Source organism: Ursus maritimus, unplaced genomic scaffold, assembly GCF_017311325.1.
Source record: "Ursus maritimus isolate PB19 unplaced genomic scaffold, ASM1731132v1 scaffold_1, whole genome shotgun sequence".
Taxonomy (NCBI): Eukaryota; Metazoa; Chordata; class Mammalia; order Carnivora; family Ursidae; genus Ursus; species Ursus maritimus.
The window spans coordinates 83,573,795-83,601,501 of NW_024423343.1; the positions used below are offsets into that span (position 1 = coordinate 83,573,795).

Genomic DNA, 27,707 nt, shown 5'->3' on the forward strand with positions numbered 1-27,707 from the left:
AAACAGTGCCAAGTGGTGCCCCATAAGGAGCAAAACTGGGATGAGGCAGGAAAGCCCTGCTTCTCATCGTAAATCTTGGAGGCATACTATTGCATCTTTAAACAATTTGTTTCCTTTACAATACAGTGATCACAAAATAGAGTAGTACAGCATTACTTTCAATTTCTACTAATACCATCCATTATGGTTTTATCCACATGAAGATGAAAGAAACTACTTTCTAAACACAATCCTCTCTAATTCTATCATTTTGATATAAGGAAATACTAGGTGCTCCTAGAAAAACAAAACAGTTGTTTTCCTTCCTAGAAATTGCATAGCCGAGAGTTTTCTATCCTTGGATGTCAATGCTGTTGTTTGAAAGATTTTGTAAGGTAGTTTGGCCGACACTTCATCCACAGCTATTACTTCAGTTTCAAAACCAAGCAGAAAATATGGACAAACACAGCTACCACCCTAAAATGTACCCTCTTGCCTATCATTTACATATTTAACTGATTTGAGTTTTATTTCTGATGAGACACTCAATGTTATAAACTCACACATTTGAAAGGCACTTGCCACTCCCTTGGCAAATGTGAAAGCACTTGGAGAAACTGAAGGCTTTTCAGAAGCCAGCATTGCCATGGTGCAGTGAATGGTACACCCACCTGAGCTGTTAAGATTTCTTTCCATTAAGTGATCATCCATAATTGCCTGCTGACCCTTTTTGGACATTCTAATGTACCCTTCTCATTAGTCATATTAAAGAAAGTAGAAAACACAGCCCTATCAAGGGATTGTTTCCAGATCTAGCTTCCAGCCAATGAAATAACATATTAGCCAGGTCTCCATGAGTCCAAAAAATAGATATTGAAGGAAGGGTTTGTGTCTGAGTTCAGACTGTGTCATATCGGGACAATTCTCTTTTCACCTGAAGTGCTTTCTGGATATTGTTCTGCTGGGCATTATAAAGTCAAGAAGGCACAGCCCTTCCTGCTTTCTGGTGGTTGCTCGGTAAAGGCTGGCTGAAATCAAAGCTCAGGCCTCTCAACCTGCTGGTAACATTACATAAAGGAGAAAGAAACCGTTTGAAAGGGAGCTATGGCCCTGCAGAGTCCCTCCCAGGTGTCAGGAAGCACACTTTTAGGAGCCCAACTGTCACCACTGCTTTCCGAAACCTCGCTGTGGAGGACTTTATTCCAGATCTAGTAGATAAGCCAGTTGAAATAATTCGATCCATATTCTTGAAGGCAGGTACACTGAGGACAATTTTAAAGGCGGTTATCTCTCTTTCTGAGTAATTCTTCTCCTTGAAAGAGTTAAGTCATTTTACTTGGAGAAACCATTTAACCATTAATCATTCATTGATTTTATATAATTTTTTGTAACTGATCAAAAACAATGATTTCATTGCTTTTCCGAAGTCGTTGCCTTAAATATTCTAAGAAAATAGACTTAAAGTACTAAGTTTGACTGGGCCTGTATTTTTAAAAATTGGTTTAATGCTTTTTACTCAGTGAAGAGAAAAAAAAAATCAGTAAACGCTTTTTAAAAATTCACAGTTAAAATTGAAACAAGCCCAAGAAGTGATTATATTTGCATAACTTGATCTGTATTTGGAAGAAAATTCTGCTGAAGACAACAATGGGAGCTTATCAAATCAGAATTTCACATAGATTTTCCATAGCCCTACTAATGAATACTGACTCATTGGTCAGCTATGGTGGAAATTTAATGGAGCTCTAAGATAGGAAATGTACACATCAGAGTGTGTTCAGTGGTTCCATGACGTCAGTATGAAAACTGCATTAGGCATCCAGTCCCTCTGCTGCTTTCTGAGACCACTGCTAGAGCAATGAAGTGAATTCTTTCGCATTTCGATTAGGGCCAGACCCTGCCACTGAATTGAAACCCTTTTCATTTTGCCACAGTCATGAAAAAATTGGACGTTATGTCAAATTGGGATTGTTTGGGCTACTAATTGGGTTTTCTATTTTTTCCAAAGTGGCAGATAACCTGCAACAGAATCCTCTCAAAGAAAATGATAACCGATGGGGTGCATTCTCAGACAGAACTGAAGGTACTGGTATCTTATTATATGAAGCTGAATCTCTAGAGGAGCCAATACTGTCCGTGGCCCTGAAAGCGACATCTTCAGAGTAAAAGTCTGAGGAAAGCCTGATTCAAAGCAGGTGCTAGTTCTGCCCCCAAATGCTTACATTCTAAGAATTTTCCACTCTATTAGTGATATGTATGTTCATGCTTCATAAAATTTCACCTTCCACAATTGGTTCAAAAGGCCAGATGATTCTTGTGATAAGTTCCTGTTTAAAAATGGACTGAAATGGATAGGTCAGACAGTTATTATAATAACCTATCTAAATAATTCTCATGCTAAGTATTGCTGAAAATATTCAGATCTGTTTTGCCCTGTTCCTGAGAAATGATTGGGTATTAAATCACTAGGGTGATCAGGGAATTTATTCTCCAAATCAGAACACTTCTGAGAGTGAAAAGGAAACTGTTACTAAGCATGCTGGGACAACAGGGGTCCAGCTGTATTGTCCAGGCACATGGTGACATGGGTACATTCTAATGGGCCACTAGGATACCTTCCTCTAACCCTCGGTGCAGCCCAGCTCCACTGAGGGCAAAACTAGGTATTGTTTTCAATGATACAGTGCTGCAACCTTTATTTTCTCAGGATTAGTTTTCTGGACAACAGCTGTTTTTGTTTTTTGGGTTTTTTTCCCTTTGTTGTAGAGCAGAACATTCAATAAGCAACCTAAAAAGAATAAAATATCCTAAAATTTCTTTAGAGCTGAATAGCTATGGACACAGAGGCATATTCATTTATCACTGTTACAGTAAAAGTATAAAATCTCCTGTACCTTTAATAAGTCCCTTTTCTTGCAGAGTTTTCAGGGAAGGTCTTCGGGTGATAAACTTCTTTAATCTGCTTTTAACTCGGTTTTTGTCGCTTGTATCGGAAGCACTATGATGCAGTCTGAACACTGGAGATAAAAAAAAAGCTTTTGGTAAATTTCTCCTTTATGATTATTACTTTACTCAAATATGAATAGAAAGCAGTAGCTATGGAACTACCGGAATTAATAGCTCAAGCCCTTCTGTTTGGATACAGCATATGAGTAAAAATTTGCCTGTATGAAAATATTAGTTCTCTTGCCACATGAATGTGCAATGAGAATGTGGTTAGTTCCATACATTCACAACTTATTTTCACTTTCATTTCCTCAGATTGAACATGATAACCTTTATCTGCATAATTCCACCTATCTGTATCCATACACAGAATTAGGGTCAAAGAAAAATTCAACTAAATTAAAGGAAAAGCTCTTAGAATGTTAATTTCAATTAATTATGACTCTACACTCCTTGTAGGTAATCCAGGCATTTTCAAACGTCCTGCTGGCCCAAATAATTTTGTCAATCTTCTTTCTTATGTTAACTCAAAGTGATTTCTTTTCCTGAAGTAGATATTTCCTATTTTTCTTATTGATGTGAAATTACCACCAGTTCTAGGTAAAATTCTGAAACAAATTTGCCTCAGATTTTTTCCACGTCTTCATTGGTCCCCTATCCTCAGCTTCCTATCCTAAGCTCTATCTTCAAAGTTAGGTGTGTGTCGAATTCATTCCTGAACAAATATTAGCTGAGTGTTTACTTTTTTTTTTTTAAGATTTTTTTAAAAATTTTTTTATTTGACAGAGAGAGACAGCCAGTGAGAGAGGGAACACAAGCAGGGGGAGTGGGAGAGGAAGAAGCAGGCTCCTAGCGGAGAAGCCTGATGTGGGGCTCGATCCCAGAAGGCTGGGATCACACCCTGAGCCGTAGGCAGACACTTAATGACTGCGCCACCCAGGCGCCCCTAGCTGAGTGCTTACTGATCATCAGGCTCCAAGCTAAAGGCTGTGAATTCCATGATGAACAGAACACTTCAGTTTTGGATCTTCATTAAGTATAGAGTCTAAATACATTCAAGGTACCTTATTATTAATGACTGATAAGAATTCATTGTCTCTGTAAGATAATAGATCTTGACCGGCCCTCCCTTGTCTTAACCCAGTTGATGACATTATGGGAAAATTGGGGGCACTCTCTTAGGTATGTAGGGGCTCTTTTCCTCTAAAATCATATTTTAGAATAAGCCCATCATTCAGTTGGGTTAATAATAATGTATGTAAAATGTATTGAGACACTACTACTTGCTTGATACTTTCCTAAGCATCTAACATGATTTAACTTAATTCTACTGCAATGTAAGTTCCATATGGGCAGGGATTTTTGTAAACTTTTGTAAATATTGTTCACTAATGTCTCCCCAATATATCAAACATTGCTTAGCATGTAAATGTAAATGTTCACTCAATATTTGTTGGATCAACTTTCACAGTGATCTTTTGAAGTGTGTAAAATAATTCTACCCATTTTAGAGACAAAGAAGCTGAGACAAAGAGGTTAAGTAACTTGTCCAAGGTCAAGTTTGGATATGGGAACAGTCTCACAAGATTTTTATCTGGTATTCTAATTTATTGGAGTATTATTGAATGAATGGAAAGCAAATATATATATATATTTTGTATGTATATATACACACACATATATATTTATCAGGAGCTCAGTTACTCATTTAAAGTAGAACAGTTTTAATCAACTAAGTATTTTTGAAGTAGCTATGCGGTATAAAATATTTGCTAAGTTATCATTGTATGAGAGCTAGACATGAACCACCTAACTCCTCCTGAGGATCTGAGAAGAAAAAAAGAGAGAGACAGGAGAGATGTGCAACTGGAAGAAAATAAATTGCCTGAATTAGAGGAGTTGAAGTCAAATGTTCCTTGTGGGGTCTCCAAGGAATCCACAAAAGTACTTATAGGAGAATATCTGCTATAAAAGTCTACCTGGCCCAGAGAATGAGAAACCTTATGGTGGTCAAATAAGAACATTTTTGCTTCCTCTTGCCCCTAGCTTTGACCACAGAGTAGTTGCAAACATGTTAGCAAGATGGGGATTTGGGGTAAAGTGTAAAGCTAAGGACAGAAAGAGGAAAACATCTTGCCTTCCTCCCAGCTAGCTGAAGAGTGGAGTTTTAACTTAATTTTATTTTATTTTATTTTATTTTATTTTATTTTATTTTATTTTATTATTTATTTGCGAGAGAGAGACAGAGACAGCGAGAGAGAGCATGAGTGGGGAGGAGAGGAAGAAGCAGGCTCCCCGCTGAGCAGGGAGCCCCATGCAGGGCTTGATCCCAAGATCCTGGGATCATGACCTGAGCTGAAGGCAGGCGCTTAACCAACAGAGCCACCCAGGCACCCTTGGAATTTTAGTTCAAAGTTTTGTTTATAACATGGGATTAGGTACTATTAAATACTGAATTGAGATAATACTTGCCAGTTAACTGGACCATAATATTTTCTATTACATTAAAGCAGGGTTCTAAATTCTGACACTATTGACATTTTAAGCCAGACAATTCTTTATTGTAATAGGAGGCTGTCCTGTGCAGGACGAGTAGGATGTTGAGAAGCTTTTCAGGCTTCTACTCACAATAGGCCAGTAAGACCCCCTCCTCGTTATGACAATCAAAAATGTCTCCAGACACAGACAACTGTCTCCTTTGGGGGGGGGCGGGGATTTGCTCCCTGTTGAGAATCACTGCTTTAAACTGAAGGGAAAAGTTACAGGATCTGTTTAAGTTCTCATTTACTGGTGGTGGAAGGTCTACTCACACCCTAAGAAAATGTAAAGAAACTGTGAAAAAAAAAAAAAGGAGAAAACAAGTATTATTTTAATAATATGTCTCTTTACAAATCATATATATATATATGTATATATATATGTAGTGGGCATATATAGTAAATAGTAAATAGTATATATTTATATTATATTTATATATATAAAACATATATATCTGATCTATCATCTCTCTGGTATCTATCTGCTATAATATATATAGTATAAACAGTATAAAGTATATATATTATGTGTAGTATATATAGTATATGGTAAATAGTAAATAGCATAAACAGTATATATATTTACATGTTATATTTATATTATATATTTTATATATAAATATATATAAAACATATATATCTGATCTATCATCTACCTAGTATCTTACTGCTATCTATTTATTAAAGGAATTGGTTACAAAAGTACAACCATTATCATGGGAGGAAGGTCAATGGGTCTATCACTTGAAGAGGCCGGGAACCACTGTTGTAGACCAGAGATTGCCAACTGTCGTGCCTGGCATACCAGTTTTATAGGGTTAGAGTTACGGATGCCCTCAACACTCAGGGTAATTGAGTAGGAATGATGCAGCCTGAGACCTGGGGGCAGCTGCTGTTGACTATGAGCAGTCCTTCCCATTCACTCCAGTGGACTATATAAATATTATTTTCCATGTGTATCTGAACTGAAAATTAAGAAGCACTGCTTTAGACCTGTGTTGTCTAACATGGTAGCCACTAGTCACTTGGGGCCGTTGGGTACTTGAAATGCAGGCTGTGCCAGAGATTGAAATAATGTTTTAGATATTGTTGGTAAATAAGTATATTATTAAAACTAATATATTATTAGAACATATTTCTTGTGCTTTTTGAAATGTGGCTACCAGAAGATTTTAAATTACACATGTGGCTCACATTGTATTTCTGGACAGTGATACTAGATGATGAAAAAATAAACAAACATAAATTGACTACCTCGTGTCTACATGGCCGTGCTGCATTTCACTGTAGTGGTTAAGAATGCATATGGCCTATGTAATTATGGTACAGCAGAGTGTGAAGTACCAGACTTAGGAATCTAGAAGAGGAATTGACCTCAGATCATTTTGGAAAAACAGCATGTGCCATTAGAACCCATGCAAGCAACAAATGCTTTCATAGGACCATGGACAGCTGGCATCAACTGATTCAAAATTGTATGATTGAGAGAGTCATTCTGAGTGTCTTAATGTGCCGCGCACATACTATGGATATACCATCATATCCTATCAGTTTTTATCTGGGTCCAGTCACTGCAGTGACCACTAGTCGTATATGATCTGCTTCAAATGATAGCTCTATCAAAGCCCTGTGGTCTGGGTTCTAGTACTGGAGGCTGAAGAAACAGACCCTTAATATCCTTCAGAAAAAAAAAATTTTCCTCAGGGTAATTTTGGTCTCAAGTCTGCTTTTGAAATAATATGGCCTAATCAATCTGAATTTTCACACGTTACGAAAGGTAATATTTTCTATTTCTAGTCTCACCTCAAAATCTTGTCACTTTCCATGACAGAATGCCAAGAAACACAGAATCAAAAGAGGCATTTTTTTCTGCCTTTTTAGAACTACTTAAAATGATGTGATTAGAAAGTACATAGAGTATGAATGCAAGATTATGAAACTAATTATACAGTGAGTTATATCTTTCAGAATCCCTTCGGTACTCTGGTGATAGTATTCTTAATTTTATATATATAATATTTGTATAATATATATAATTTTAAATATATAAAGTATAAAAATATTTAAAATATTAAAGTATATATTATATATAAACATAAAATATATTTGTATATTTTATATTCTGTATGTTTTACATATTTTTATATATAAGTATATATTTTAACACATATATGAATAAATGTATATTTAAATATATAGAAACATTTAATGGAAATATTTACATAATTGTGTAAATATACCTTTATATATTATATGTTTATATATTTTATATATTTACCTTTATAATATTATATATAAAATATATATAAAACACTTATGAAATATATACAAAATATTTTATATATAAAATATGAAACATATATGCTGTTTCAATATCACCATCTGGTCTACATGTGAGACATATATGTAAGGTACATTAGTTTTTCAAAACACATGAAAAAATATTTTTAAATGCTTTGTCTTGTTTCCTTCTCACAAACACTGAGAAAGTAGCAGGGTCCTGGGTGTGATCACACTGGTTTTAACCCAGCCCAACTCTCTAAAGTTGCCTCTGAGGATGACTTTCCTGGAGACAGACTAGACTGTCCACTTCTATTTCCTGATGCCATAAATAATCATCCTCAGATGACAAGTCAAATTACAAGACCTTTACTATCACTCATTCCACTCATTTTGTTCTAAGAAGAGTAATGCAGAAGTTAAAGTCAATAGATGGCTATAATATATAGCATACTTTTTATTAAGCAAATAACTTGAAAGCGCTATAAATACGAACTAAAAATGTAAAAAGCACATGGTTATAAAGCAAAGTCCATCATGGGGTCCCTGTAAACAGCAGTAAAAGTCTTTGAATATTGTGGTTTACAAATCTGATTTTAACAGCCAAACTTATAAAACAGTTTACGCTTTTCTGTTGTCAAGGGAGAAAAACTTGCCAAATTGTTCATTTTAAGTAAATACAACATCACCAATTAAGGAAGGCAAAATTTAAACACATGCCTATGATAATCAGGACATAGTTTGCTTCTGATTTCACTACTGATTTTAACAGAACAGTGTTCCTTCCATTTTCCCACAGCACCCAAGTGACCCCACACATACTTTTAGAAACTTGTAATCACACAGTGCAAATAAAAGGACACTTTACTGGAAAATACACAGTGTGGTACAATAATCCATCATTTATGAAAAATAGAATTCAGCCTTTTCTTTTTCCTCAGAGATTCAACTACTTTTTGAGGGTGAAGTTTAGTGCAATTTAAAGATTTATGTTAAGCCAATGAGCAGTTTTTTTTCCATTCCCGTTTAAACTTTTTATTCAAAAATGAAAAGAGACTAAAGCGATGCCGGTTTAAATGCTAAAGCATTTAATCTGATTTACAAAGGAATCACTCTTAATTCTACATATTTTTACCTCCACAAAAAGTTAACCTGAATTGGATTAGCTTTCCAGGTATTCTAGAATTTGCTTATATTTCCTTTATGCCTTCCTCTCTTTTTTCCACTGATGGGTGATCTTTTCTTTCAAGCCCAGAGTATTTTTGAAAGCCTAAGAATTTTCAATAACAATATACAATTTAAGTCTCAACACACAGGCCAAAGGCATTAGCTTTGAGCACCATTCTTAACCCACGGAGAGATTTAATTGCCGTTAAAGCTGCTCGCACCAAGGGATAGTTAGAATCGAGGGCTTTTTTTTTTTTTTTTTTTTAATTTATGTGAGTGCAGTTGACACACAATTTTACATTTGTTTCAGGTGTATAACATAGTGATTCAACTTCTCTATATGTTATGCCATGCTCACCCCAAGGATTGGGGGCTTTTTAAGATGATCTTTGATAAATATTGCATATGAAAATAGGCATTAGCACAACACAAGGTTTATACCGGCCATTTTGGTGTTAAAACCACCTTTAAGGGTGAGAAAGCTTATCTTAAGGAGTGCCCTTTGTATATTTATTTTTCAACTTTAGTAATGGGAGGGGGAATCAACACAGTTTGGGCGAGGAACATTCACTACCATTCTATTAAGGGATGAGAACCACAAAAGAAAACCCTCAATTTTTCCAGAATCCAACGGTTTGGATAATATGATCCAGAATTGTGCATCTGCCAGAATTTTTCTTGCTGGGGACTTTATTTTGAAATATCCCCTTTTCCTGCCAAACTGCTGTTTTCGCGGTATTCCCATGTTACACTTACATGCTGTTATTATTATTATTTTTTTTTAATTTGGAAATACTGGAGAGCTAACGTTTCAGAAATGTTGCTAAAGGAAATGCTATTACAAACAACTATCTAGGCTACTTGTCCCTTTTTTGGTGAGGTTTTACATAGAGAACGACATCAGGTGCAGATAGATAGCTGTATTAGCCGCTGGGAGCTCCCGACACTGTGAGTCTAGAAGGATGTTCAAGGCAAAGCTGGCGGCAGTTACAATCATCTTACCACACCGAAGTGTCCAGGGAGGGAGATCAAGAAAGAAATGACAAAATAAAGTTATATCAGGCTCTTAATCCCAAGAGATTCCAAAACACTTCTCAAACCCTCACATGGATTACATAACAGAGTTCTGCATTGTCTCCACTCCTATTTTCCAATTATGACCTTCTTATATCAGGAATTGTCCTGTTGTACCACTTTCTAAATTATGGAAACAAGAACGCCTTACCCAAAATTGATTGAAAAGAGAAATCAAGTTTTAAAAATTTATTTTACAGCCTCCTGCCTGATCCCTTTACAGGGCATCCATGCTTGTGCTAATTCATGAAGCTATAATATATACTGCTTTGCCCTCTCCAGCACGTGGTTTTAGAGCTGGCAAAACTTTCCAGGTAACTCCCTGCGTCAGAGTGGGCAGAAAGGGTAAGTTTGGGTTTAATATACTGTTGGTCATTTAATCTCTCTTTCTTTCACATGCTCAATGTAAATAGAAGTCATAATTTCAACCCCCAACCTGTAGCCTGAGAAACTAAATTATTGAAACTTTAAGTGACTTACTTGAAACACAAATCACGATTAAATCTGGAAATAATTGGAAGAGGGAATGCAGAGCATTTTAACAGCAGTGCTTTGTTTTAACCACTTAATTCCCGCTTAGATATTTTAGGAATACAAAATAAATGATCAGTTTGAAACCGAAGGGTGTGTGGATGATATCTATCCATGATTCATATTGATGCTATCTACCCATTTAAAGAGAAGTGAGAATTCATACAATGAAAAAGGTTACTTTTAGACTCAATTATCTAGTATAAATAGTCAAATCTAACCATATTTTTCCATTTTCAGTGTCAATAAAGAGCTGACAGTTTACTGTCATGTCCCCGTCATTCAGCCATATGGAAATTCCATGACCGCTTTTCTCAGTAATAGATATATCCGTTTTTCTACCTCTAATGCATTCATCTGTCTATGATGTAAATCTTCATTGTTTTTCATGTATAGGCCTAATATTGTTACTTTGCTGGTAATATATCTGAGACGTGTTTAGGTTGATAATGTATTTCTATAGTATGTCAAGGCGTTTTGTTTAAACTCTTTATAGTTTAGTACAGCTTTGAATTATATAATCTTCTTGATGATGATGATGATGACGATGATGCCAACTTCAATTTTGTAGTGCAAATATTGAGTAACATTACCGCAGATGTAATTTGCCTTCAATTTTAAGTGTATCGGGCTTCTTTTTGTGAACCAGAGTTGCAAAAGATATTTGCTTCAAAGGTTATGAAAATACTACGTAGTCAGAAAAAAAAAAAAAGGAAAGAAGAGAAAATATACCACAATAGCAAAAATCTATAGTGTGTGTAAAGACAAATGATACATTTTTTTTTCCTGAAATGGAATCAGATGCAGTATAAGATGTAAAGATTCAGATCATCAAGGCATCTTCTACTGACTAGATATTTTCTCTTGTCTTCTTATGACTTGATACAGTGTCAATAAAACTTTGTCACTTGTTCAAAACTTTGATAAATTCGTAAAGTAAGTGGCTACTGAGCTAAGGCAGTAGATGATTTTGAAAGTGAAATGACTAAAAAAAAGAAAAAAACAACGACATAGGGCATTAATCCAGACAAAGGGCACCATATAGTAGAAATATATTTTCCACGAGAAAAGATCGTATATTAAATACGGGAATGGGTTCTCTGCTGGTGACAGAAAACAGGCCATAGCCAATTCAAATGAGAAGAGCCCTATAGATGAATGTGAACATCAGAGACTAAAAATTAAAAAAAAAAATAAATAAAATAACAATAGAGTTTGGAGGCATGACAATTCCACCATAGAGGTAACAGCATGGCAAGATTCTAGGAAATTAACACTTAGAATTCTATGAGGGAAAAAAGCCAAGTTGTAGAATGAAATGACATTCATATTTAAGAGTATTGGGCAATTTCAATGCGGATTTTACATACTGACTCAGATACTAGACCGTGCTTAGCAGTATTTGAATTGGGTGGGTGTATTTAAATCTTCCTTGCAGATGGACAGAAATAGAGAGAGTTACAACTACATATTGTGTGAGCGTACTTGTTTGTACCTTTGTGAGAATATATTCTCAGAGGGTATAGAGGAGAGTAATATATGACAACTTTGAAGCTTTCTCTTTAATCTGTAAACTCCTGGCCCTATGTGTGATCAAGAATATGCTACAGTGTATCCTGCATTTTTTAAACATAAACATTTGAACTAGGACATAAAAATATATATTACAGGCATAGGTAGTTTGAGAGAAATCTTAAGCTACATAATATTTGAGAGGAAGTGGTGGACTGAAGTATTTAGATTGTAGGAAAAGTTCAATTTATATATATAAGATATATGTAATTTACCGTTTTTATATATGATATATAAATAAATATATATTTACCTTTTCTTAAATCTAAGTGTTGTGATATACATATTATTAATCTTTTTAAAGCAGACCCAATTTCTACTTTAACTAGCCAATCTGATCGTCCTAATATCACACGTATTATTAATAATGACTAATGTCTTTAGACTACTGGCAATGTGACAAGAAACTGTACCAAGTATGTTACGTCTCATTTAATCCTCATAACCATTCAATGCGGTGGGTTCTCTTACTGTTGTCCAGTCTACAGATGAGGATCTGAGGTTCAGAGAGGTTAAGTCACGTAGCAAATAAGTGGCAGCAGCAAAACCAAATGTAGGGCTGCCTGATTTTGAGCCCGTGGGAACTCCTAACCTGCCCCACGGCCTGCCTGTCCATCTGTTCGGCAATGCTGTCAAAGTTCTAAGGACGTAGAGAGACGGCAATAGCCTCCCACTATAGTCAAGTACTTGTGATACTTCCAACCTACGGTCTTAAATTATCCACTGTACTTAAACTGCTGGCTGAAATCATTCTAGGTGGTGTGCATCACTATGGACCTAAAAGGGAAAATGAGTTGCCTTAGGTGAGATGCGTGAATCACAGGACAGCAACAGAGTTGATGGCTGAATACTCTCCGGATGGCCAGTCACAACAGCTGAAGACGGCATCTGGGTTGCACAGAGCCGTCACCACCACGAACACAAACTGAGCTCTTCTGCTATTGGGCTGTGAGCAAATATGAGAATCACTCTTCATGCTCCAGGTGGCTGTATGTGGCAAGACAGGAATAAATATAGAAGTAGAGACGTAGGGTGGGGATTGGGACTCCCTTTAAAGCAAACAGGCTAGCAACCTAGCCAGATCTCTCCATTTTTCAGTCCTTGACTCCTGTCTTCATACAATCTTTTTCAAAGACAGACAGACCTACACCTAGTCCACAATAGTATGAGCACATGCATTCTCATCTGTAAACTCCTGAGCACTTCTCTCAGCCAAGCCAGGAAATTTCATTCTTCTCTCTGCCCAACCCGAGTCGGCTTCTTTTATTCCTGGTTGCTTCATAGGAATAAAACTTCAGGATCAGCATTTAGAGAGAAAGCAGATAAGAGCCACTAATCTATGGCCTCCTTCCAACAGCTAATGTTGCTTCTTTAAAAAAAAAACAAATTTATATTTCTTTCTCTCTCATTCATTTCTTCTCTCTCTTTTCAATACTACACGTTTTCGATTTTGAATTTGAATCTCAACTGTCATCCAACAGAGGTCTGATTTTATTCAAGCAATGTAAGTTCTTTCTGTCTCTATTTTCTCATCTGCTAAATGGGGCTGATACTATCTGTACCAAGGACTATTGTGTAAATTAAATGCCCCATTATTTGCAAAGCACCCAGCACAATGTCTAGTGTATAATAAACATTCAATAAACACTAACAGTTATGAATTACGAGGTTATGATAGACGTTTTCTATCACAGTTATGATTGTAATAATCAGTAAGTGAACAGAACAGGTGGTATGAAAAATGCCTTCCTCAACTTCCATCCCACTATCTCGTATTTTTTCAATATTTACTGGGCATTTACTATGTATCTGGTATTATTAGATTATAACTTTAGCTGTTGTATAAATTAAATATATATTAATTTACATAACATTAAATATATATTAATATAGATACAATTTTCACTGCTAATTGGCTCTCAGTTAAAAAAAAAAAGTACTTGTATACAACGCCAAGAGTTTATCTGTGATTAATTTCTGCCAGGTAGAGTATATTTCAAGACTTTGAACATGTGTTGAAATCATTGGGTTTTGAAGAACTATCCATTAAAGACTTTCTGAACTGTGACAATGGATATTGACAGTGCTTGTCAGACTAAACCACTATTGATTGGCTCACATCATGTGTATAGCAAAACCAATTTCTTTCAAGTGCTTCTTCCTAACTGAAATACATTATTGAGCCTTCCTCTCTGTTTATTATAACACCCAAGCTCATCGTATGTAACACATCCAGCAAAAAGGTTTCTCAATGAAGGAAGCAGCAAACTATGACACAGAGAGAAGTGAAGGCACTTAGCAAGCCAAATAGTCTTGTACTGTAAGACGCTATTCCTTTGGAAAATATCGATCCCTTGCAGAGTCTTGTTTTTATTTTACAATCCTCTTGAATATGGAAAGATCATGGACTAACAGAGCTTTGCTATTGTTTAATGATCCTGTGACTCTCATGGTTTCTACCCCTGAATGAAACTATTTTAAGTATTGTGTGTATGTTTAAGTTGTGGGAAAGAAAGTGTTTATGTTGGGTCATTGCTGCCCTGCCCACAAATACACACAGCACTACCTCCCCCCCCCCCAGGGATGTGACTTTTCCCAAACCTTAGAATGTTTTCTCCAGTGAGCGACTCAGGCCAGCTTTGGCCATATGCTATGTATTGTACAGTTTTATTATTAATTTGACTTTGCATTGTTCCTTTCTTCCCAAGGGGGCACATTTCTTACTGAAATTATGCTTTTACATAACGAAGAGCAGTTCTCATAATACCCCGTGAGTGGGAAAAATTCCAGATTTATTTTTTTATTTGAAAATATTATTATTAAACAAAACCTAAACAACATACCTTCCACAAGTACTGACTGATCATATCTCATGCTTTCTGCAGTGTCCTAGGCACATTCCCGGGCCCAAAGAAACTTCAGTCCTAGTTTGTACTCCTTAAGAAGCTCACAGTTTACTGTATCTAAATGCCTGGGGGAAGCAGGGTAATCCTAAATTCTTAGCATAATTCTCAGGGTATTCCTAAAATTGCCACCCCTCTAAAAAATGATACTTCCAGCTCGCATGAGTCACTCGATAAAACAGGAGAGATTTTGGTTAACTCTACAAATGCTGAATTCAATGTGGGATGGTGCTGTCAGTTTTTCTCCTATCCTAAGTGTGGCTGGAAATTATTATTTATTTATTTATTATTTATTTATTTTGCTTAGAAGGGTGGTAAAAGCTACATGAGCAAAATATGTCATTCTTCAAAGCCCCTTATTAAGCAACACAGTTCCAAGTTTACTTGAAACTTCTAGATTAGGGTTTTTCCCGAGATAAGGATCCCTTTGAGTCCTGCCTCCTGCCCCATGCTATGGCCCAGGAGAATGGCTGCACTCAGCACCCTGGGCCATGCCCTTCCCCTGGCTTTGCCCCTTGCCTGTGGCCTTCTCACTCCCACATTCCCTCACTCTGAGACAGGCTCCTGGCCTCGGCTCTGCTCTCTCGGCATTCTTTGCAGGGGTCACAATGTCCTGAAGAACACTTAGTTGTCAGAATGGCAGCCTCCCATGCTTTTGTCAGAGAAAGATCAGGAAATGTCAGGCCAGTCAGTTAGTCCCTCACAAAATAGCTTTAGTGGGACAGAACCTTCTATTAGAGGAATCATTTTGACATAAGCTTCTAGCTATTTGCGCCAAAATGTGCGTGCGAACCGCTGAGACCGTCCCCCACAAGAAGTGTATTGAAAATGCACGGGGTATGCTGAGCAGATCTGCGGACACAGTATGCAGTCTATGGCTAAGTGTTCAGGGATAGTGGAGCAGTTTGTCCTCACAAATGCTGACAGACAGCTGCAGTTTGCAGCTGGCAGTGAGCTTATGCTCGCTAAACAAAGATCTAGCTGGAGCCCGGTGAATACTTGGCTCCATTGCAATAATCATAATTCATAACGTACATTTCTAAAGAAGGGGAAAAAATAGGAAAAGACCCATAAAGGCGCATATCACTGTGACACTTGATGTGCTCAGGATCCCGGCTGCTTTATTTGTTGTCCATTTGGAAACTATCTGGGGTCCTGTATTGAGACGGTGGTCACTGTGTGTGCCAAATGACCCTGCTTTCCGCTTTCCAGCCACACCTTCAGATTAGCTCTTCTTTCCATTAAAAAATATGACGGGAGATTTACTTTCTGTCAAAAACCAGTTATTATCTCAAATCTTTATTTTTCTAAATGAGTTCACTGTAATCAAATTGCCAAGCTTTTTCTTGTTTTTTGACCATCAGATAACCCATTCTTGGGCACAGATTGTGTCAGAGTGAAACATGAAATATTAACTCTCTCTGGAGTGAACTTGAGGGAACATAGAGTCAGTGCTCCTCACTTCTGAGATGAGGAAAAAGACACCCAAATTGTTTAAGCCACTTGCCTAAAGCCACTTAGGAAGGAGCAGAAAGGTAAAGATTCGATTCAAGTTTCTCAGTCACCATTTCTGGGTTTTTATCAGAAAATTCTTATGTCTCTTTAATCCCAGATTTAATTTGACTAGAAACACTGTCCCTAAATCCAGAAGATTGCTCCCGGGGAGCCAGTTTTGTTGCTGTAGGCGCCCACTACTGGCCCAGTTCTTCCAGTGACCAGGAATTTTATATTTGAATCTAAGTGAATTCATACAATTGTTTTATTCTACATATTTCGAATTAGAGAGTTTTGAATAGAATATGGAAATATATTTACATTTATATGCAGAATTATGCATAATAATATGAAAAATACATACCCTAAAGGGGAAATTACAGTAGCCTTTCTTTTGACATGTAGCAATGCTAAGTGTTCTGCTATTATCCTTTTCTTTAACTTTTGGCAATCTGAAATCTGTAATAGATTATTATTATTTGGGGTCTTAAGCCTTCCCTTTCCCTGGGGGGAGAGGATCCTGCTGCCAATTGTAAGGACACCCCTCCTGACACAGATGTCACTGAGGAGAGTGCTTTGCTGGATATCCTCTCCATGTGTTTCAGCCTAAATTAAGAGGGGATAGAGAGGATTGAGCTGTGGATGGGAAAATGCGTTTCACCGAGTTCCAACTCCTCTGAAATTCGAACTTTTGGACTATTGAACAGGCTAAGATCTTGGTTTTCTTCAAGCATGTTTACGCTTGACAAAGTAGAACTTCTGGTCTTGGAAAAAAATGTCTTTGGGTTTTTAAGGTCTCTGAAAGCTTCTTGAAACATTAAGTACCTCTTACATAAAATAACACAGTGATGATTTAAGACCGGAGGAACTGGAAATGAGCGGATTAAATGACCTTTAAAATACACATAGGTTTAAAATTGAAAGGAAAATGCACTTAGCAAAAAAGCATTTGGGATTTATTTCTAAAATATGGTTGGAAACATTAAGCAAACTCAAAATGAGGCGACGCACACACATCCTCATTTTGACTTAAAGATCTACTTTAAATAACACAACAGATGTAGTCATCAGCATCTATTCCAACAGGGACAGTGTGGATGGTGAGAAAGGCACGGTAAGACTCGAGTAATAATAAGAACTACTGTCATTGTTATCCCTTAATCCTTCAAACTGTCAAAGCAGAACCAAGGGTAAAAGAGAAATATTCTAGCAGGATCTGACTCCCTCCCTGTTTTGTCAAGCAGTTCAGTTAGGAAATTTCCACCAGGAAATATTCCCTTAAATTAGTCATCAGAAAGCAAGTGTAGCTATTTTCATTCAATAGCACGGGAGAAAAAAAATGAAAAAAACACCTGTGGACTTTAGTCTGAAAACATTCCTGACAACACAAACAGGTGTTGGCTTATGTAATGCCTAAGCAAGCTGGGGGGTGGGGTGCGGTGTTACAGAGCCCTTGCTAAGGAAAATTGAACTTAATTACTCCATTGTGAGGGAATGGCCAACTGAGAATTATGTGCTCTGGGTCACATAACATTTTGGCAAAATTATTTATTTTGCCAATTTTGTGGCCACAGGAAATAAACTGCCATTGGGATACATGCTGAAGTCAAGAATGAGGGTGGGGCAAGGCAGATCTTCATGGTACAGTTTGGAATTTAATGGTACTCCCTATACTCTCATCAAGCCTGACACATGGTCTGCGGTCGGTAAAAAAAAAAAAAAGTTTAATAATTGCATAGTGTCTGAGCAAAATGTATGGTAGAAAGCACACAGGCTTTTGTGTTAAGAGATCTGATCTTGAATTCACAGATCCACCATTAAGAAAGTGTGTGACTTCAACGCCCTGAATTCGATTTCCTCATCTGTATAATAGAGATATAATTATCTCAATTGCAGTGTTGTAAGGATTAAATTTTATGATGTAAAAGACCACAGTGCTTTGTATGTATACAGGTAGGTTACCATCTTTGTCCTTTTTCTCCCTTTCTTCCTCATCTTCATCATCCTTAACATCATTAACAGAAATTACAGATTGCTCTGAACGCCATAAAACTGAGTTAAATGGAGATAGTCCTTGGGCTTTGGAAACTAATAATTAAAAATCACAATACCTGTATGTCTAAACAGAAAGAAGATATGGATACTTGAAGAAATTTGGAGTACATACATAAAAATTATGTTAAGCTTGTATTAATAGTAGCTATCAGTAAAGAGCCATGTCCATATGACATAGGAAGAGCCCTAGAAATTTTTTGTTGAGACAGTTTTCATTTTTTCTTACACTTTTGCATATTGTCTACCAAATTCTCTAACTGCATGAGTGTTTATTAATTGCAAATTTAATGGAAATAAATGTGCCACCCATATAAACCCTTCCAGGTAAAAGTATGGTGTGGGTTACTACTACCATTTTTGCTAATAATAATAATAACTTTTAAAATAACAGTAATAAAAGTCTCTTATTTCATACATTACCTTAAGATTGAAATCTTGTGTCTAACCAAATAGAAATGGCAGGAGGTCTGCTTTGATAAATATGGCAGCAACATTACCTTATGTAATGATATTTGTTATCACAATCGTTTCAGAAGTACATACCATGCCATGCAGCCTGAGGGCACACAAATGTATCTTTTAATAATCACAGCTAAAACATCTTTTCTATATTAAAAATTTTTAAATACTCTTAACACTTGATTAATTGCAGGTGGAATGTCAGTTCTGGAGAAAATCTAAAGATCTGAGGAGCTAAATTATGAGTGTGGGGGGGCAGGTCAGGGGTGATGGAATAGCTTAGTAGGCAGAAGACCCTTTGCTTTGCTGCTGCAGTTCATAGGGCCATATTCACTACTTTCAAGCAAGATTAGCTCTGACAGGTAGAGTAAAAGAAAATTCAGAGCGAGTGTCTTCTTAGTAAGCTTCCTTACCATCAGATGGAGATGATTGGTTATACTTATTGTCAGTAGAAATTCAATTTTAGATACATTGGCTTCCTTACTCTTTCTTGAGCACATCCTAACTCAGGGCCTTTGCACATGCTGCTGTACCCTCTGACCTGAGCATTCTTTCTTTAGATAACTACGTGGCCATTTTCCTCACTTGCTTAGGTCTTCCCTCAAATGTCATCACTCACAGCTTCTCCCTCTCTATTCAAAGTCACAAGCCTTCCTCACTTAGGTGTTCCTTATCTCTCTCTCTTTTTTTAAAGTTTTTAAGTATCACTATCTCACCAATACATCTTTTACTTCCTTTTTTGACATGTCTTCCCCTACCCCCCACTAGAATGTTAGCACCATAAGAGCAGGATTTTTGCCTGTATTTTATTGTATTGTATTTATTTTTCAGAGACTCTAATCCCAGTACCTAGAACAGTGCTGGGTAAATGGTAAGTGCTTGGCATACATTTATTGAATGAATACAAGAATACTCTGAAGTCCTTTTTTAGAAAAATAAAATCTCTAATTCCTTTTTTAAAAATATTTTTAATGTGTGGATGAAACCCAGGAAAGTAAATTTCCACCTAATATTTTATAAAGAAGGAAAATTATAATTGTTATCATCATTGAAAGATTGCCTGAAATTATATCCACAACAGACCTGAGAAGAGAAACAGACCCCAGCTCCAGGCCCTTTTCTTTAAACCTTGAACATCTAGAAAAAGTTGTGGTATTCTTTCTTTATTTACCTATTTACAGATATGAATATGAAATCACATTGTTATTCGTCCTATCTTATTTAAATAAGAAAAAGAGAACTCATATACAAAACACACTAAATATCTTTTAAGGATACTTATACATCCAAGGATATACTAAAATTGTTCTAGATGGTGTTTATTATTAAGTGGAAGGTGAATGAGAGATGAAGGGAAAAAATTGTAAAGGTAGAAAGCTTGCATGGCAAACAATAATAAGAATGACAAGGATGATAAACTCAACTCTCAGTATCAATTTAAGAGAGAGAGAAAGAGAAATTGACTGGGGGGCAGGTGCTAAGGTTCCTGGAGAGGCTGATTCCAGCCTAGCATGTGGCTGAGATCGCAGACCCCCTAAACCAGTACCATCCACATATGTAATTATAAATATTCTAGTAATCACATCAAAAAAGAACCAGCAGGCCTTAATTTTAATAATATATTTTATTTAATCCAGTTTATCTGAAGTATTATCATTTCTTCATGTAATCACTATAAAAATTATTAATGAGATATTTTAAATTCTTTTTCTTGTGCTAAGTCTTTGAAATCTGGTGTGTATGTCTCACCTATAGCCAGCACATCTCAATTCCGACTAAATACTTCGAATGCTCAATCACCACACGTGGCTACGGACAGCCACGTTGAGCAGTGCAGTTCGAGAGGAAGCCCCTGGGTGTCATATCTGAACATGGACATGTGTCAGTGTAGGGACGACTCCCTGGAGCCCATCGGGGGGGCATCAAGGCAGCTGGTCCCGTGATCTGACTCAGAGAGCATCTTATCACAGCAGCAGGAGGGGATGTGTCAGAAAAGAAAGCTTTCAACCCAAAGCCACGTGCCCATGGCAGAAGTCAGAGCCCCCACAACCAGAGACTTTTTCTGATATGAGTTGTATTTCCAATTCTTTCTCCCCCTGACTTTATGTTAGCATCTCTGTAGGACCGTTTGCATGGGGATCCAGAGTGATTCATGACAGACAACAATTAGGAGAAAAGCAAGATGACTTTCACTGTATCTCAAGTTGCTAGAATGGGTCAAATGAGTTACTCTATTCTTTTATCTGCAATAATTAGACTTCTGAATTTTAGTATGCCTATTGTCAAGTGCTGCTCTGTTGAAGTGTGCCCCCTGTGAAACATGCTAGTTATCTCGCCAAGTGGTTTTATACCTAAACACCAAAATATATCTGGAAGGACTGAATGGTTTAACTATAGATTTTCAGTGGCTAGGTGTTTTAAGTTTATAATCTGTGCTTCCTGTGCTCAGGACAGTTATAATAATTTCAAAGTGGCAATGCCTACTTGACCTTCCTTTTAAGTAGAAGTACATTTTTGAAAACTCATGGCAAAATACAACATTTAAATTCTCACAAACGGTCAGTTTCAGATCATCTATTTTAATATAGAAAAGACTGGGTAGGCACTGTCTGGTTTACAATGTATTCCCCAAATCGTGGTTTTGGCCTGGGGAGAAAAATTGGAGACACACACATTCAGATATAGTATATACTTGACTACAGAATAAATTGGTTTTGTTCAATTTGAGGTTTGGTTTTGCTCTTAATTGCCATATATTTAGCTGACTTGACTGTACAATGATTTGAATAGACTACTGATTTTACTTGTATGCCATTTCCCAGTATGGGAATCAATTCACATAGTCTCAGCCAAAAATTATTCAAGCTCAGAAGTGTATATGTCTCCCAACTTTTACATCACACACACACACACACACACACACACCACTCACAAAGGAACCCAAGCATTTTATGGGCCAGGTGGGCTATATTGTGTCATAAACCCAAGGATTTCATAATATAACAACCAATCCATCATGACTTTGAATACAAGCAAAGCAAATTCTGAGACAGCAGCTTGACTAGTTGAATAATAATAATATTCATTTCTAATAGGCTTATGAAACCCCAGAACCAGTTATCAAAACCAAAGCCATATTCACCTTGATTTTCAGCTGAAGCTTTCAGGACCAACTTTATTTTTCCTCCAAATGACTTTGTTCTTATTGAAAATAGTCATCAGATATCATTTTAAAATGTTCATCTTTAAAAATCCCTAAAGAAAAGTTGAATATCAACAGAATTCTGCCTTAATTTTAAGAACAAGATCATGTCTTAAATATGATGAGTAGGATGAAAATGTTACTAGGAAAAAAAGAAAAAAGAAAAAAAAAAGAAAACTGGCTCCCATTCCCCTTGAAATTTTTAGTGTGCATGTAAGTACTTAAAATATAAACTATATAGCAATTGACACTGTGAAGCAATACATAATCAAACAAGACACCGTGAGGCAGATTGCAAACTTCCCTTGATCTTGTTTCCCAGCTTTAAGAAAGCAAAGGTCTAATAAACATGAACTTAAACTACAATGAACATACTCAAATCATCCTTAAAAAAAAGGTATTTACAACAACAAAGTAGTACTGTAATGGCAAAGATAGATGAACTAAGCTTAGATCTGTGTAATATAAAAAAGGAAACTGATTATATAGTACAAATAATTTTGCTGTAATATGACAGCCTAATGACTTAAGTGCCCAATATCGTCATTATGGTTCTGAACCCCTTGTGCATTAGCAATAAAGACTCAATGTAACTACTGTATAATTCATATTTTTCCATGAAAATCTTGTTCTTCTTGTAAAAGACTTGCATCTATAAGATCTGTAAGCCTAAATGGAAAAAGTTAATAACTTGAATTATGTATTATGTCTATGATGTGATCTGAAGGTGTTCTCAGGGAAGTTTTTAACCAATCTTCTTGAAGGAGGGAAACAATAGTTTCAGACATTTGGGTTTATCTTAACGTTCTTCAGTCAAGTAAGAAATGTCTATTTGTTGTACTTATACATTAGTTTATGGTGTATACAAATCCTTGAAGATTGTACAGTCCAAAGCTAACCACTCTTACCTATCTGATCAATGCACTTTAATTTCATGGGAAAGAACAAATAACTGAAAGTCTAGCAAGGATTTAAAATGTCCGTGCTTACTGAATATTTGCCATGCACACAGCTATTAGCTCAACCTTTTTGCCAGACAGGGCAAATGAATGGTATAGAAAAGTGATCAAACAGAAGACTGCAGAAGAAATCATGGAATTGAACACTATGACGAGGCATTATTTCAAGTTTTCAGATCCATTTCCTTGGATCCCCAAGTCTTTATGTTTGCTAGAAATCTCTCCTCTCTCATTTTATAATACGAAGGAAAGTGGTGCTTAAAAGCGTAGCAAACGTAGGTGTTTTCAGGCCACAGAGACATGTATCGCGAAGCTATTTTTCTAAGAGATGCTGAGAAACATGAGAAATTAAAGATGTTATTATCTTGTATTTTCTTCTTTTAACGTTTGTAAGGGAGCAGCTGTGCCCAATTCTTAGTGTAAAAGGAAAACCATATCAATTTTACTCGTTTTTGCGTTTGGAATGAACATGTGATGAGAAGTACATTTTGCCATTACTGAACGGGGAGATGTGACAATAATTGTAATGGGTGTTGTTTCATCTACCTGCTAAACTGGTCCTCCTTGCTCAAAATATGGTGTTGTGGGGTGGCATCAACCATCTGGCATCACAGAATGAGAGTTTTACAAAGAAACTTCTTGGATGTCTAAAAATGACGGGAGGATAGACAAGCCCCTCAAGGGTGTCTGCCAGATGCAAATCACTTACATTTGCAAATGTGTGCACAAAAGAGAGGATGGAATTACCAAGCGAATGGCTCCCCTCAATTACCTGCTTTGTGCCTGAATATGCTTGATTTATGAGCACAGGACGAGGAGTCAGGAACTTGAAGAACTAAACCAGAAGATAAAACCCATCAAGTAAAATACTCTTTCCACTAATACTCAAAACACAATGTATGAATGTTTGGACAAATATATATGCTGGATTTATACAACCAACTCTTTTCCCTCATAAGCTGAAATTGAAAAAAAAATATTCAATTCAAGCTGTCTTTTCCATGAGTCTTGAGAAACCGCATTGTTTTGAAAAAAAAAATTGGCTCGATTTTCACAATTTTAAAAAAATGGATATGTAAAGAATAAGATTGTGCCCATAAAAGCCAATTGTTTCCAAACTGCACTGTATTGTTTGGCCCAAATAATTTGTCCTCCTATATGGAAGTAGGGAACCATGACAGATTGAAAATACAATAGCCAATCAAAATAAAAGTTCTTCTTTGAAATCACTTTATCATCCTGGGATATTTGCTAAGACCCCATATTTTCTAAACCTCCCCAACCTGTCTTGTCCCAGCCAGTGTGATAAAAGCAAACTACAGAGACAGCAGCACAACAGAAATGATTTTTGGAATGAAGAGAAATAAAGAAAGAATTCAGTTTCTATGTTGTCACTGCTGTTCAACGAACTGGTTTGTTGACCGGCAAACATGGCCGTCTATTAAATAGAGTCCTCAAGAGAGACACAAGCAATCCAAGGGATGGGAAGACTTTTCTGTCTTCTTTTGCGGAAGGAACTAGAGTTGACGTGAGTTTGGGCTTTTGAAAATTGTCATACCGAAGCACAAATGGAGATAGTGAAGCTAATTAAAAATGTCGCTGTTGCTAATAAAACAAAAGGTGGCCCTTAGTTAATTTTTATGTGCTGAGATGATGAAAAGAAAAACATATTTATACTTTTTCTCACTTGCTTAGTGTCTAAAAGGTAATTATATTTTCAAACATTTTATGCTTTTCTATATGTAATATATCAGCATAGCTTTCTGCTGAAAAAAAGTGCAAATGAGGATTTTAAAATACTGTGTCAGTCACACCCTAAAAGTGCAGATATCAACACAATGAAGAAGGCCTCAGTGACTAGATTTCCTATGCGTTTAATAGCCCATATTCCTCATATCTGCGAATAAAGACTACAGCAATTATCTATGATTCTAGGATTGTAGACTTTTTATCACCAAGACCTTCACTTGTCTCTGAGTTGGTCACCTTAGTAAAAATACTGTGGGATTTTGGTCCAGCCCTGGAAATGAGAACCAGCTGCAGAAACCAGTTTAGCACCCACTGTTCCTCCTTTCTTCCTTCTCCCTCTCCCATTTCCTTCGCCCTGACTTTGCTCATCTTGGCTCTTTTGGCTAGTGCTTATTAAATTGTATTTTAAAATGTTCATGGAAAGCCACAGAAGAACAAAAATAGGAAGAGGGTAAGAAAGAAAGAAATAGGGAAGAGGTGGGAAAATACAGCAGTATGTTAAAGAGGGGGCCAGGAGAACCATTTTGAGGGAACACTGGGGGAAAGCCTGCCCATCTCAACATTTTTAAGGTAAAATATGTTCATTAACCTAAGGAACTATTTTAAAAGAAAGGTTTTTAGAGAGTTTAAAAAAGCAAAGTTTGTTATAATAAATACTTGATTGTGAAAAGGACATCACTGCTTTAGGAGGATGAAAAGGATTTTCTTACAAGGTGAAGGAAAATTATCCAATAAAAGGCTTTAAGTTGATGTGCAAATCTAATCAATAGGATTTTGATATCATGAGTACCTATGGTAAAGGGGAAAAATTAGAAACTAAGAAACTTTATGAGGGTGCAGCCTGGAATAGAAATCTCTAGAAATGCCATAGTCCTCCAAAACAAACTTCTTGAGATGTTTTGACAATTAACAAGTAAAGAAGCAATACTAGCCTTGATTATATCATTTCCACTGTAACAGAAATTGTCTTGCCGAGAAATTGTCATTGAAATTTCTGTTATTTACATTTAGAAATATAAATAACTTGTCTGGCAAGACTAAGCATAGCTTTCTAAGCTTACATGAATATACAGAGAAGTATTAAGTTAGTTATTTTCACTTTTTATATTTCCCATAATGTTTGCTATATTAATAAAAATTCATTTTAGGTTATGCTAGTGTATGTCCTCAATCACTAATGCAATTTGTTCTGTTTACTCAAATTTAGAACTCCTTTTTCTATAAAATAATTATACTTTCAGCTTATTCTGTTTTCTAAGGTTTTATTTATTATTTATTTGAGAAAGAGAGAGAGAGCACACCAGCAGGGGGAGCTGTGGAGGGAGAGGGAGAAGCAGGCTCCCTGCTGAGCAAGGATCTTGATGTAGGATTCAACCCCAGGACCCCAAGATCATGACCTGAGCTGAAGGCAGACACTCAACTGACTGAGCCACCCAGGTGCCCCAATTTCAGCTTATTCTTTATTTCTATCAAATTATATCTAACTCACTAAGTCACCATTAAAATAAATATAAATAAAGAATTATCACTGATCTTGATTCTAACATCAATTTAATAAATCTAAAGAGGCCATTTAACTTATTCTTATAAGAAAATAGCCTTTACTTCCAAAACTCTAGAAGTTCCAGCTAGGCTGGCCTTGGCTGTCTTCAGTTTCACCCAATCAAAACTAAATAAGTAGTTTTGATTAAAATAAATTTATAGGCATTCCAAGAATTATAAGTCATTTTATAATCTTGTTTTTCAGAAAAAGGGTGAAACATACAGGTGAAAGTAGAATTTTGCTGTTGAGTGGAGATATCTTCACAAACAGGACAGAGAAGTGTGTGAGTTTCTGCCAGGTCTACCCGTCACAGAATGAACAGCAGAGTAGGGCAGCTAATTCTAATTTTGCCCAGCCACTTGACAGCTGTGTGACGTTGGGGAAATGAATGTGCCTGTGATGGCTTTTTAATGTGTCAGCCTCACTAGGCTGAACTACAGACCCTAGTTATTCAATCACACACTAATCGAGGTGCTGCCATGAAGGGATTTTGCAGAGGAAATTAAAGTCTCTAATCAGTAGACTTTAAGTTAATCGGAAGTGAGCTCTTTAGAAGAGGGTTTATGCCTTGTCTGAGGTCAGAGACTCCAAATTGCTCCTGCCTGAGGAATTCCAGTCTGGACCTGATTTCCCCTGACTGCCTGCCCTCTGGACTTCAAACTTGCTAAGCCAGCCCCCATAATTGTCCCTTGGTATCTTTCTTTCTAATTATCTGTCTGTGCATCTGTCCATCCTTCCTACTAGTAGGGGTTCTGCTTCTCTGATTGAACCCTAACTTACAGAGTACCTTTTTGGTCTAACTTTTGCCTCTTCTAAAAGTAGAAAGTTGGTTAGGGATAATCTTAGTTACCTTGCCACCTTCAGTGCATGAACTGTGATTTGGGGGCAGCATTCTCTTACATGGGGGACATTTTTAAAGAAGGTAAGCTAATCTCTTTTGTTCACAATTATATCTCCAGTGCGTAGAACAGTGTCTAACATATTGGATGGATGGATGGATGGATGGATGGATGGATGGATGGATGGCCTGGACTCTGTTCTCTGTAAGTGTGTACTGGGAATGTGAAGTATGTCTAACTTTCAGTGAAGCTTTGTGTTTTCCTATCACTGTCTTTGTGGGAGATTTACCATCGGGAACTATCTTTTCTCTGCAGCCTTTTAAGTTTTTTAAGTGTTTTTTCAAAGTTAAAAACTTCAAGCTGTCATTTTCGTAAAGAAAAACTTCCACCCCAAAACAAAACAATAATAATAATAATA

The 27,707-nt window shown here is 36.5% G+C and overlaps 1 protein-coding gene across 1 annotated transcript in view; it reads right to left on the minus strand.

Moving 5' to 3' along the window:
* ARHGAP15 (Rho GTPase activating protein 15) overlaps window positions 1-27,707 on the minus strand; it is a 594,269-nt gene that overhangs the window by 244,224 nt on the left and 322,338 nt on the right. The window contains 1 exon segment of the mRNA XM_008695878.2: window positions 2,874-2,996. Coding sequence (XP_008694100.1) covers window positions 2,874-2,996 — 123 coding nt within the window.